Source organism: Rhinolophus ferrumequinum, chromosome 21 (genome assembly GCF_004115265.2).
Source record: "Rhinolophus ferrumequinum isolate MPI-CBG mRhiFer1 chromosome 21, mRhiFer1_v1.p, whole genome shotgun sequence".
NCBI lineage: Eukaryota > Metazoa > Chordata > Mammalia > Chiroptera > Rhinolophidae > Rhinolophus > Rhinolophus ferrumequinum.
Genome location: NC_046304.1, coordinates 39,692,283 through 39,706,146, shown reverse-complemented (window position 1 = coordinate 39,706,146; position 13,864 = coordinate 39,692,283). Strand labels below are relative to the sequence as shown.

The following is a 13,864-nucleotide window of genomic DNA, read 5'->3' as shown; positions in this document are numbered from 1 at the left end:
TAGCATAACAGACAATGCTGATAAAGTTGAGGTGAAATTGTAATCATTTACCAGGCATTGTAAATTGTTAGCACCTTTTTAGAAAATTGAATGACAATTGACAAATGTAAACCACGCAGGTTTACATTTCCTGGACCTAATAATACCACTCCTTAGAATTTGTCTGTGCATACATTCAACCAAAGCTTAAAGGTGTATGCAAGAAAATATTAAGTATAAAAGTACATATAAATCAATTAAGACTTTCCTAATTATCAAAAAAATTTGGGGTGTTTTAAAAAATAAAATATTTAAAAAATCAAGTTGGGTGTTTGGCATTCCCCCATTTCTTACCAGCACCTGTCACATGTTCCCATGTCACTTTCCATTCATAGACAGAGTGTGGAATTGGTTTTTATTTTTTTCGTGAAAACCATTCACAGGTTAATTGCACGCTCTTCTCTCTCTGCTCTATAACCACATCTCTTTTCCTGAAGCAGGGAAGAAGCAGGGTAGCCGGAGAAGACGTCCTAAATCTTAGGCTTCTGATAGCAGAGCAAAAACAATAGTTCAGAAAAAAGGGAACTTCAGTGGAGCAAGAACACAGTGAGACCACACTTGGCAGTGACACGTTCTGCTTCAAAATGTCAATTCCATGTCCCACCATTGTACTCATTTAATTTTTCCCCTCTCTCCCTCCCCCCTCCTTCCATTTCACCCCGCATCTCATTGGAGTAAGATGCTCTATGACATTTAAGCTGTTCTCTTGATGCTTACAAGGAGAGGAAGGAGATTTGGAACGGGAAGAATATCAGAGAAAAACCTACTGAGTCCTCAGTAGATCAAAGCAGTGGTGATGCTGTCACTGAGTTTAGGAAGCCCATGCTTATTTTATTTATTTATTTAAAAGATTTTATTGGGGAAGGGGAACAGGATTTTATTGGGGAACAGTGTGTACTTCTAGGATTTTTTTCCAAGTCAAGTTGTTGTCCTTTCGATCTTAGTTGTGGAGGGTGCCGTTCAGCTTCAAGTTGTTGTCCTTTCAGTCTTAGTTGTGGAGGGCGCAGCTCAGCTCCAGGTCCAGTTGCCGTTGCTAGTTGCAGGGGGCACAGCCCACCATCCCTTGCAGGAGTCCAACCAGCAACCTTGTGGTTGAGAGGACGCGCTCCAACCAGCTGAGCCATCAGCGGCAGCTCAGCTCAAGGTGCCGTGTTCAATCTTAGTTGCAGGGGGCGGAGCCCACCTTCCTTTGCGGGACTGGAGGAGTTGAACTGGCAACCTTGTGGTTGAGAGCCCACTGGCCATTGTGGGAATCGAACTGGCAGCCTTCAGAGTTAGCACGGAGCTCCAGCCACCTGAGCCACTGGTCCGCCCCCCATGCTTATTTTAGAAAGAAAATTGTCCGTTGCCTATCTTATGAGATGCTGGAGTTGTTACTAAACACATCATTTATACTCAGGGTATGTGTTTAGAGTGCTGTGGCATTTATGAATGCCCATGGGAAATCAGGCTCTAAGGGTTTGGCATTTTCTAGGCCTACAGCATATCCAGTGTACATTGTGTATTTCTGGGTGTGTTTAAATGGCTGCTTTATAACTTACATAAGCTCTAAAGGGCTTATCGCCAATTTCTCCTCCCCCCAGAAATGTTAGATTATTATATAAGATGCTGAACTGTTGATAAATTCTTTCATAGCAATAATTATTATAAGATATCATTCGGTATGGATGGAAGCATAGAGGATGAGTTTTCTAACTAACAGTTGCTCTTTCATGATCTTGATATATTGGAGCTGCATCTGTATTGTGATTTTAAAAATTCCAGGACAAATTATTGTTGGCAGATACAAATAGAATTTCAGGCTTCAGGGGAAATGCTTTAGATGTGTTTGGGGAAAATCTGAGTCTGAGCTTTTGAATGTGAATCATTAGAGTTCTGTGTTGAAAACCTAGCTTACGTCACTATTTAATGATTGCTTCTGTTATTTACTTACCGGTTATATAGTTCTTGTTTTGTGGTTTTATAACTTGTGTATTCAATGGTGGGCTCAGTTGACACCAGGGCTGGAAATGGGAGTTGTACTTGTAGTCCTGTGGTGAGGTCTTTGCGTGGTGAGATGATGTATGTAAATCTTGATAGTTACATGTTATTAGGCGCTTTGTACTTCCTTTTTTCTTCTTTCTTCTTCACTGATCTTTTGAAAATTGTTCTGAGTTTTTTTTCCTGTGTCTTACCAAAAAAAATTTTTTTTAAAGTTACTGTGAACACAACACCCAGGGATTGTTTTAAATGTATTTATTAAATTTAATAATAGTAATGAAGAAATTTGGCACCTAATGGATGAATCTTGGCCATAGCTATTCAAAGTTGGCAGAACTTGATAATGAACAATAATTTGTCCTCAGATTTTTTTTTTAATCACAATACAGATGCAGCTGCTTTCTTTCTGTAAGCAGTTGAATCTGTAAATCACCTCCTGTGGACACGGGTGTCCCAGTGACTGAGAGCCAGCTGTTGGGTGTTTTAACTAAACAGCCTGCGCCTAGTTGGCTGCTCAAATCGCAGTGAGAGGTGTTGGCTGCCCCAGGGAATAGAGCACACAGGGTGAGGGTTTGCGCAAGGCCTTTGGGGACCCGGTTTAAATTTGTTGAGGTTTTCTGCTTCGGCTTTTTCCTATAGGTGCCAAAGTTTATCTACTTAAGATTTTTCACAAATGACTCATCTTCCTGTTCTTAGACTACAATGACTTACGAATCTTTGGGTCACTGTTACGTAGTTTCTCCTAGCACACATATTGGGAGGAGAAAACAGTGATATTCAAGCTCAAGCCTGTTTCCATCTCATGCTGACTGATTCCTGTGGTACCTAGAAAACTGTTTCTTCCTGAAAATGACATTTTAGTGATTCATTGTTTTCTGTGGGAGGAAGCTTATGACCTTTTCTTTTTCCTCTTCCAGAGGGAATCTGGAAGAGTTGTAAGCAAAACATCATTTCTCTAAGAAAATTTTGGATAACAGAAGTTCTGCGTAACAGGTAAAGTGTATTTAAACTTCTTTAGTGGTGCTGAGACTCATCTATAATCTGCAGAAGTAAACTGGGAGAGGGGAAAAAAGGAGAAAAGCTACGTGTACTTCGTGTCAGAGGTTGCATTAGGGATTTTATATACATTACTGTTTGGTTTTTGCCAGGATTCTGGGCATAGTTCGAAGAATCTCAAAATAAAACTATCTTTCCAAATGCTGTCGTAAATGGACTTGCCTATTGATTGGATTTAATGTCGTCACAATTCAATTTGCAGACTTTTTTTTAACATTCACCATAAACAAAACACAGAAACATAATACAGATCCTAACATCTGCTATGCTTTGCAGTCTAGCTAGGGAGTATCTTCCTAGTTCCTTTCTGTCTTGTTTTAGTTCTTAATCATTGCCAGTTATTTGCAGCTATACCATCTTTTAAATAATTCTTAATACTTTGTCACCAGGTCCTCAATTTAAGTTTCCTAATAAGGTCCCTCTTTACAATGGCATCTTACCCAAGTTCCCCGTTATTTCTTACCATGCCTGGACCAAATACCTAAACCTCCGTGCTGTTTTCTTACCTATATCACAAAGTTCTGAAGGCCTTATGAAATAATAGTATATGGAAAGGATCCAGTACTGTGTCTGAGAAGCACATCTGAAATGATAGCTGTAGTTTTACCTTTTAAACCAGGGAAGACACGAAAGCAAACCAGACTTGCCAGTTTGGTAGCCCAAACAAGTGCTCATAGACTGAGGTGAATTGTCCTACCTGAGAGTAGAAGAGTGTGATGCTGTTTATTTTAACAGTCATTCTACTACAAGCCTTGAAGTTGGGTTCAAGTATGCAGAAAACTAGTTGCTAGAGACAGTACAAAATTAATGATTTTATATTTTCCCTTTGGTATTTTCCCATTTTTATCAGGGCAAACCAATTCAATCATCATGAGCTGGAGCTTCCTGACTCGCCTGCTAGAGGAGATCCACAACCATTCCACGTTTGTGGGCAAGATCTGGCTCACTGTCTTGATTGTCTTCCGGATCGTCCTTACAGCTGTCGGGGGAGAGTCCATCTATTATGACGAGCAGAGCAAATTTGTGTGCAACACAGAGCAGCCGGGCTGCGAGAACGTGTGCTACGACGCCTTTGCACCCCTGTCCCACGTGCGCTTCTGGGTGTTTCAGATCATCCTGGTGGCCACCCCCTCGGTCATGTACCTGGGTTACGCCATCCATAAGATTGCCAAAATGGAGCATGGGGAAGCAGACAAGAAGGCAGCCCGGAGCAAACCCTACGCGATGCGTTGGAAACAGCACCGGGCTCTGGAAGAAACAGAAGAGGACCATGAAGAGGATCCCATGATGTATCCAGAAATGGAATTAGAAAGTGAAAAGGAAAATAAAGAGCAGAACCCTCCTAAACCCAAGCATGACGGCCGACGGCGGATTCGGGAGGATGGTCTCATGAAAATCTATGTGCTGCAGTTGCTGGCCAGGACCGTGTTTGAGGTGGGTTTTCTGATCGGGCAGTATTTTCTGTATGGCTTCCAAGTCCACCCGTCTTACGTGTGCAGCAGAATTCCTTGCCCTCATAAGATCGACTGCTTTATTTCTAGACCCACTGAAAAGACCATCTTCCTTCTGATAATGTACGGTGTTACAGGCCTCTGCCTATTGCTTAACATTTGGGAGATGCTTCATTTGGGGTTTGGGACAATTCGAGACTCACTAAACAGTAAAAGGAGGGAACTGGAAGATCCGGGTGTCTATAATTATCCTTTCACTTGGAATACACCATCTGCTCCCCCTGGCTATAACATTGCCGTCAAACCAGATCCAATCCAGTACACCGAACTGTCCAATGCTAAGATCGCCTACAAGCAAAACAAGGCCAACATTGCCCAGGAACAACAGTACGGCAGCCATGAGGAGCCGCTCCCGGCTGATCTGGAGACGCTGCAGCGGGAGATCCGGATGGCTCAGGAACGCTTGGATCTGGCGATCCAGGCCTACAATCACCAAAACAACCCCCATGGTCCTCGGAACAAGAAAACCAAAGTGGGCTCCAAAGCTGGCTCCAACAAAAGCAGTGCGAGTAGCAAATCAGGGAATGGGAAGACCTCCGTCTGGATTTAATCTTGGCTGTGCTTAAAACTTGTGCTTTTCATAGTTTATGGTAAGCTGCGGCTCACTGAATAATGACTTCCATTGAGTAAACATTTGGCTCTGGCTCTCTTCAGGGATGCTGTTGGCTCATGATCCAAGCTCAGGGGACTCTGAAGGCAGGGCTGGGACAAGGGGCAGAAGAAGGGAAACACAGTGTTCCTGGGCACGTGTTCCAGCAATAATACAGTTGTAGAACTTTACATTTGTGTCTTCCACATCTGGAAAAGAACAGATCTATTTAAATCATTCTTGTTGAACAGTTTTTGTATGTACAGTATTATGGTACCTTTTTTTTTTTTTTTTTTAGTATGAGAACTTTTTTTTTGTACTTGTACATTGGACCACTGTAGTTATACTTTTATATTAAAGGGGGAAATCCTAAGGTAATGCCTATTAGGCTAGTGTTTTACTTTGTTCAGCGAGTTCTACCCTGGGCTTAAAGATTTAATAGATGCTACACCGAATAAAAGTGCCTCTCATGTCGCAGGGATGATTTCAGATACTAAGGAGCTGCAGGAGGAGGAGTCAGTTTTCAGTCCTGGAAAGAAAGTCCACAGCAGGAGGCTGAAATCGTCTCCCCTTTACTTGAGAAATCTTTGAATCTCATTCATGTGCCCAGACTTGAATCTAGTTTTTGAAAACCCATTTGTATTTTCAAAGGAGATAATTGATTCACTGCAGGATCCCTTTAAGTATCCAGCGTTGCCAGTGTATGCTTTGATGGTGTGTGTTTCATTTAATTCTTTCCAAATGCTGATAAACAAAGGTGTCCCCAGTTCTATAGCCGCGTGGAAACCCCTGCTGGAGTTGGTATTAAAATTCCTCTACCACGAAGCAAAGCCAACCCTGGGAAATGAGCCCTAATAGGACGTGTAGTTGTGGACCTGTTTGATTTGCCTTAAGTCTCTATCCAGAAACCTGCCTCTCTCTGATTTCTTAAGAAGCCAGTGATGGATGTTTTCTTTATATGTTAACATTAGAAATTTAAAAATTTCTTCGTAGGCTAAGAATACTCAAAGCTACTTGTACTGCATATGGCAGAAAGCCTAAATCCAAATTCCTTATTTTTTATAATTTACTGTGGAACTTTTGTAATTTATATACTTCTGCCAATGTAGGTTTCTGCCTGGAAGACCAGTCACACCAGGGATTCTATTTGTAAATAGACCTAAAGAGAATTTCAGTATTTATTCCCTATAAATATATCTGTAGGCATATCTGTTGGTTAATGATAAGCATTGTTCATGTAATACTCATAATTTGCAGTATTTTATTGCCATTTTCAACCTTGCATTCTGTTGGGGAGCTTTGCTCTCCCATCACGTTCACATTGTTTGTCTTACGGTTTATGAGCTTCTGAGTGAGAGCTTGGTGACGATTTAAAGGAAGGGGCCTTTGCTTCACGAGCGAGCATTTCATTTTGGGTGTCTTACTTTTTTTTAACAGAAAGCCATCACAGGCCACCTCTGACTTTGAAATTCTAAAAGTATTGTTTTTTATATCTTTATTTTAAAACACCAGTTTTCCATTATTTAGGAGAATCCTAGAACAGTACCCTTTGTGCAGTTCTTTTTCTTTTCTTTTTTTCTTTGCATTTCTCTCCCAAACAAAAAAAACTCAGTAGAAAAATGTAAGCTTGTCTTTTAGCCATGCATTTATCTTTATTTTGTCTTTTTTTTTTTTAATCTATAAATTTTGGCCTAGAGAAGTTCCTCAGGGTCTCTAAACATCTTAGGCAAAATGTAAAAATGTAAGTTCAGGTGAGATTGAAGGGGAAATTTCAGAAAACTATACATGTATGTATATAGACATGCCAGTTTCCTTCACACCAAATGTTTAATAAGGAAACTCAAATATTCTGAGAAAACAGGCAAGATTTTACATACCTAAGCCTAACTAAGATAAAGAACTACCAATTCTCACATCACTAGTGCTTCAAGCAGATTTCTTAATTGGAGGACAGAAAATATATATACACTCATATCCATCTCTTCAGAGCCTGAAGGAGAGCAGCGTGGCTTTGCCAGCGGAAAGGTTGGTGATTTGAGAGTGATGGCGAGGGAAGGAGTCAAGCAGAAATACTAGACAGACATTTGGCGCCAGAAGCATCCACTTAGTTTCTATGAACGGTGCCCCTGGTGCTTCATCTTGGCTTGTTCTGATGAGAATGTTATCTTTTGTGTCTGGATAACTCTTCAACTTCTTAAAGTATACAGAAAGATATTCTAAGTCACCTCACATGTATGCACACGTTTAAAATCTATTTTTATTCTCTCATAAAAGTTTTACTTAACATGAGTTTCCCAACTCTCACTGCTTTCTTAGGATATTTCTTTCAGCCTTTGAACATAGGAGTTTGCCAAAGCTATTTTCCCCCTAATGATATCCATGAACCTACATTAAGAAAATGGCCCTATCAGTGTCTAGCTTAAGCCATTAATTGGGTCTTCATTGAATCTATGAAAATATTCTGCTGGTTATTATTCTAGAACTTGCAGGTGTTTGTATAAAAAGGCTGTCCACATTTTTTCCATATCAGAATCACATTCCTTTGAATTATTGTATAAGACATGCTCTGCCATATATGATACTGGATTCTCTAAATAGAGGCTGCGTGCTTAGTCCCTTCACATACTAGAGTCAGGATACGGTCATCAACATGTTTATATACCTTAACATACTATTGGATTGATTTAGATATGGTGTGTCCTTGGCTCATCTTCGTTAAAATCTATTATTCAGAGATATTTGTGAAACAAACATGCTTTTTTTCTTAGTTCAAATTGGAGAGCAGAATTAGATAACATTTTCCCCTAAAGAAATGTTCATATTCATTTTGTGGCTTTGAGTTCGCTTGATGACTTAGTTTTGCCTGTTTCTATATTTGTTCATTTAAAACCACAAAAGTGTTATTTCATTTGAAGTCAGTTTTCTGGGGATTTTCCTTGACTAATGACTGATAACTGTAGAATTACTTTTTGATAAAAGTGAACTTTGCCATCTAACGTGGTTCTGAAGGTTAGGACTCCCACATATCTGCCTTTTAGAAGGACACCTATATCTTTAAAGAGAAAAATATTAGGTACCTTAACTCTGTCATTTCCTCATATTATGAAATTAGGCAGTTAACTTTTCCAAGTTTCAGGAGCCACTGACCTCTCAGACATGTTATGAAGTAGTTAGAAAGCCTATAGTAAAAGGTATTAAAAGACCAATTATTATTATTGTTCATTAGTCTGAGCTTGGAACTTCAAAAAAAAAAAAAGTTGAAGGAACTATGATGGTAGTAAGATGTCCTTCCGTGTTCTTTACCACAGGAATCAGTGATGGTTTAAAACACTTGCTCTAGTCAGTTTATACCAAGAATGGACTTAAATATTCCTATTAGTCATCCCTATCCTTATGAATGTCCATCTTTATGCTTTCTGTCTCATTTAAGAGACAGTATACTTCTAAAAATAACATCTGTAGTTTTTGGTACATTTTTGGCCAGCCAGCTTTCAGTAAAAGGGAAGTATGTTATACTTGAACCTACTTCAAGAAATGTCTTTTTGTAAAGTCTTTCCTGACTATGAGGAAAAGTACCTGGAGTCAAAGATACACAGTTGCTGGTCATTTTAATTGGAAGGTTCCAGGTAGTAGATTAATTTTAACTTTACAAAATCATGTAATCTTATGAAGAGTCTTACTACCTGAAAATAAAGTCCTTGCACCTATACAGTACAGTGTTTGGAAACAAAATTTCAACTCACCTACATATCATAAATCTGTAATAATTCAAAGTCACCGTCAAATGTTAGAATCATTAGGTTGAGTTGCATACTTGTCACTCATTTTGGCCACACATCATGGAGAGTTTAAGATTTTATTTGTTGTTTAATGCAGTTGTGTTGTTTTCAATAATGACGTTGAGTTTGGGTCATGCACATTCCATGTTAATAATCATACTTTTTAGAGAAGCAATCCATAGTATCCCAAAACCCAGGAGTCCAAACGAAAGAAAGTCCTACTCTCGTGCAAAATCTCTACAGAAATAAAAGAAGTTAAGAGTTCTGCATTTCAGGGTTGGCTTGTTGACCCAACAGAGACATTTGGCTATATGCTTCCAAGATTGGAAATCTTTTTCTTTGCTGTACTCTCAATTGTGTTTTGTTTAATAAATCTCTTGCAGAAGTCTCTACCTCAGGCACTAAGTGTTAGATATGGTTACCATATTGATACTGAAAAACTTAGCTAAGACTTCCAACTTTTTAAGATAATCGAAATGTAAAATTCAACTGTTAACCTGCAATCTAACGTCATGTGGTACGCAGTTTGGATATTGTATGAACAGCTAAGAAATTACCCATTCTAGTGCCAAAGATCACTTGTTGCTAATTTTGTTGTGTACAGTTGATGTAAAACTTTATGGTTGGGGACAGACTCTGTGCTCAGGGCCTTGTCTCTAGGAAGATTTTTCCCCCCCAATTCCAAATGATTTGTCAGTTTCAAATACAGTTTAGAAGAGTCATTTGTGGTCTGTGCATCTTTTCCCAAACTTGAAAACTCAGCTGACAGGAAATGTCATATTGAGGATATCACCCCATTCTTTGTATAAAGTAATACCCAGGAGCTTAATGGGTTAGACAGAAAACCTGATACGAAAATCTCTTCTCATACCTTCACCTGTAAGTTGATCGCAGTGGGAATACATGAACAGAAAAATTTCCAAGTAGAGGTTCGGGCTCAAAAGATGCCCTTTCACAGCTGGGTTAGAACTCCTCTGGGACTGCTGTAGCTAAATGCATCAGCGCGTTTGTGGCGTCATAACCTGGGAAGGGTAGGTGACCGAGTGTGGGAAGGGGGAGGCTGAGGTCTAAGCACGGAAACTGGGAACACACCCTGTCTGTCTCTGGTTCCCTTTGGTTCTCAAGGCCTTTTCTCCAAGAGCGCCTTGTGAGAGGGATGCTCCCCACGGGCCCAGACCAGTCTTATTTACCTTCCCACAAGAGAAGTGTGGGAGAGGGTCGCATTATTGCAGCAATGCCCTCTGTTCCCCCAGACACAGAAGAGCCGACTGGTAGGTCACACAGAGAGCCCACATCAGCAGCACACGTTGCAAACTGGCCAGCCAACCATATTTGGTAATAAACTTCTGGGCTGTTTGGAAGCTGTTGGGGCAGTTAAGTGACTGTTAGTTTTGAAAGTGCATTCTTTGTCAGATTTGTCATCAGAACAGACTAATACCTGGAAAAGGTGTTGGCGTTAAAGTTAAAACCTATTTTCTTTGCTATGGAGAATTTAAAACAAGGTTTTAGGGGCTTACATAAAACTTAATACACAATACTTGTAGGATTTGCTTCCTTTAGTTACCTCAGCTAGGAGGCATGTTACACGGGCATGAAGAATACGGAGGTTGAGGCGGAGCCTGGAACAGAAGCCAGGTCTGCCCACTGACTGCCCAGGGCCTCAGTCCAGCGTCCTTTGCTCTCTTCCTAGAGGCACGTGCAGAAGCAGCTGTTAATGGGATTTGCTCATAGAGGGAAGGGTGGGCCTTGCTGTGTGGACAGCGTTTTCTCCCTAATGTGACTGTTGGACCGCCTGTGTAAGAAGTAACGGAACACCAATTAAAGTGTAGGTTCCTTGGACCCATTTCAGGCCTGCAAATCGGAACTAATAAGTTCTCTAGGTGACTTTTAAAGAATCTTAGGTACAGTTTACATGTAAAATTCCCCCTTTTTACTGTATAGTTGAATACAGTTGCGTAATCACCACCAGAAGATAAGAACTGCATCACCCAGAAATTATCTCTAGGTAATTCTTATGTAGGTGAAGGTTTGAAAACCACTTATCTTTGGAAAAAGAAATAAAAATTTGAAGTGTGGGCCAGAATAAAAGGGGAAGAAGGGTTGTTTTGATTGATTTCCTCTGTTTCAAGAAGGTTTAGACCTGACAGCACACGAGTATCATGTCATCTGCCAGCTCAGAATGACATGGCTGCCTGGAGTGGAGAACTGGAGAAGATTGACTCAATGTGGATTCAGGACTTCTGCATTACGACTGACTGAGCCCCCGTGAAAGTAACCATCCCACTTTGTGTGGAACGAGTTGGTATCATTACTTAGAAATGTCTCCACCCCACATTTAATGACATCTTTGAGGAAATTAGAAATAGGAAGTGACTCAGGATTGGAAAACACAAGGAAGAAGACATGATGATATGGTGACAAGCATTCACTGTCAGCTTTCTCGCCTGCCATCTCAATTCTGAGGAAATGGCACAGCATTTCCTTGCCCTGTCCTTGACAGGCTGTGCCTACGTTAAACTAGATTTGAGGATTGTGAAAGAAAGCCTCAGGAAGCCCAGTGCTTATGCCTCAAGGAAAAGCTGACTGGATTCCCTCTTTACCATGGGCCAAGTCTCCCACAAGTGTCCTTTTGCTCTCCGGGGCCATCACAGACAGCATGGGCTGGCTGACAGCCTTAAACTCCAGGCGAGGCAGAACCAAGCAACCGTTCATAACCCATTTCCATGCATAGCCAGTGACCTGAATGGGACCTGACCATGGGGAAAAATGATACAGAGCTAGGTAGGTTTTTTTCCGTTTTATTTTTAGTTTGTGTAGTCCTGTGGAAGTAAAATTTTATCTTTGCACTGGGAACACTGAGAAACACTGACAGGGAGCTGCTTTGGTCTGGCCCATTTTTCTGAAAACATGTTGCAGCTGTGGCTTCTGCCCAGCAGGGAGAAACGTTGGATCCTGTATCCAGGTGCCATTAAGAGCCGTGGCAGGCGTCACCGCTGACTGCGGAGTGGTCTGAATGAGGATTTGGGCTCCTTAGGTTTTTTTTAAAAGATTTTTATTAAAATATAGCTAACATACAATATCATATTAGTTTCAGATATACACCATATTGATTCACTTACCTAAAGAAGTGAACACCGTGCTAAGGCCAGCAACCATCGACACTGTACTATGTATCACAATATTATTGACTATATTCCCCATGCTGTACATTACATCCCCATGACTTACTTGTTTTATACCTGGAAATTTGGACCTCTTATTCCCCTTCGTCTTCCCCACCCCCTTTGAATTTTTCAATTACAGTTGACATTCAATATTTTATATTAATTTCAGGTGTACAGCATAGTGGTTAGCCATTTATATAAAGAAGTGAGCCTGCTGATTAGTACTCACCTGGTCTATATATAGTTATTACTATATTATTGACTACATTCCCTGTGCTGGGTTTTACTTCGCCATGACTATTTTGTAAATACCAATTTGTACTTAATCCCTTTACGTTTTTCACTCTGCCCCCCAACCCCCTCCTATTTATCACCCCAACAAATCTAGTACCCATCTGACACCATACGTAGTTATTAGGTTGGTGCAAAAGTAATTGCAGTTTTTGCAGGTTTTTTAAAAATCTTTTAAACAGCAATTACTTTTGCACCAACCTAATATTACAATATTATTGACTATATTCCTTATTCTATACCCTACATCCCCATGATTACTGTGTAACAACCAATTTGTACTTCTTAATCCCTCACCCCCAGTCCCCTCCTACCTGGCAACCATTAATATGTTCTCTGTAGCTATGATTTGTTTCTGTTTTGTTTGTTTATTTTGTTCTTTAGATTCCACATATAAGTGAAATCACATTCCATCTGTCTTTCTCTGTCTTACACTCCATTCAGCACAGTACCCTCCATCCATGGCCGCCGCAGATGGGAAGAACCCATTCCCATCCATGGCCGAGCAATATTCCATTGTATATGTGTACCAACTCCTCTTTATCCATTCTTCCATTGGATAGACACCCAGGCTGCCTCCACATCTTGTCCATTGTAAACAATGCTGCAACGAACATACAGATGCACACATCCCTTTAAAGTAGCGTTTGGGATTTTTCAGATCATTACCCAGAAGTGGGATTACAAGGTCCTTTTTTGTCTCTTGTTGTAGTCTTTGGTTTAAAGTCTATTTTGTCTGGTATAAATATTGCTATCCCAGCTTTTCTATTTGGTTTCCATTTTCATGAAATATCTTTTTCCATTTCTTTACTTTCTGAGTGTGTGTGTCTTTCAATCTGAAGTGATTCTCTTGTAGGCAGCATATGTAAGGGTTTTGTTTTCTTATCCACTCAGCCCTCCTGTGCCTTTTGATTGGAGTATTTAATCCATTTACATTGAAAGTAATTATTGATAGATATGCAGCTATTGCTATTTTATTCATAATTTTGATCATTTTTTTTTCCATCTTAAAGAATTCCCTCAACGTTCCTTGTAATATTGGTTTGGTGGTGAGGAAGTCCTTTAGATTTTCTTGTTTGGGAAGCTCTTTATCTGTCCTTCAATTCTAAATGATAGATTTGCTGGGTAGAGTAATCTTGGTTGTAGGTCCTTGCTTTTCATCATGTTGAATATTTTGTGCAAATACCTTCTGGCACGCAAAGTTTCTGTTGAGAAATCAACTGACAATCTTATTGGAGCTTCCTTGTAAGTTACTAGTTGCCTTTCTCTTGATGCTTTTAGGATTCTCTCTTTGTCTTTAACCTTTGCCATTCTAATTATGTGTCTTTGTGTGGGCCTGTTTGGATTCATCTTGTTTGGGACTCTCTGTGCCTCCGGAACTTGTATGTCTATTTCCTTCAGCAGGTTAGGAAAGTTTTCAGTCATTATTTCTTCAAATAAGTTCTCAATCCCTTT

General features: G+C 40.1%; 1 protein-coding gene across 8 annotated transcripts in view; it reads left to right on the top strand.

The window, feature by feature from the left end:
* The window catches only part of GJC1 (gap junction protein gamma 1), a 34,989-nt gene extending 25,297 nt beyond the window's left edge, over positions 1-9,692 (top strand). For all 8 annotated transcript variants that reach the window (XM_033091668.1, XM_033091666.1, XM_033091662.1 and 5 more), the window contains 2 exons: positions 2,937-3,012; positions 3,926-9,692. In XM_033091668.1, the coding sequence (XP_032947559.1) occupies positions 3,946-5,136 (1,191 nt within the window). In that variant the 5' untranslated portion in view covers positions 2,937-3,012; positions 3,926-3,945 and the 3' untranslated portion in view covers positions 5,137-9,692. The remainder of the gene's footprint in view (positions 1-2,936; positions 3,013-3,925) is intronic.
* Positions 9,693-13,864: the final 4,172 nt, after the last annotated feature.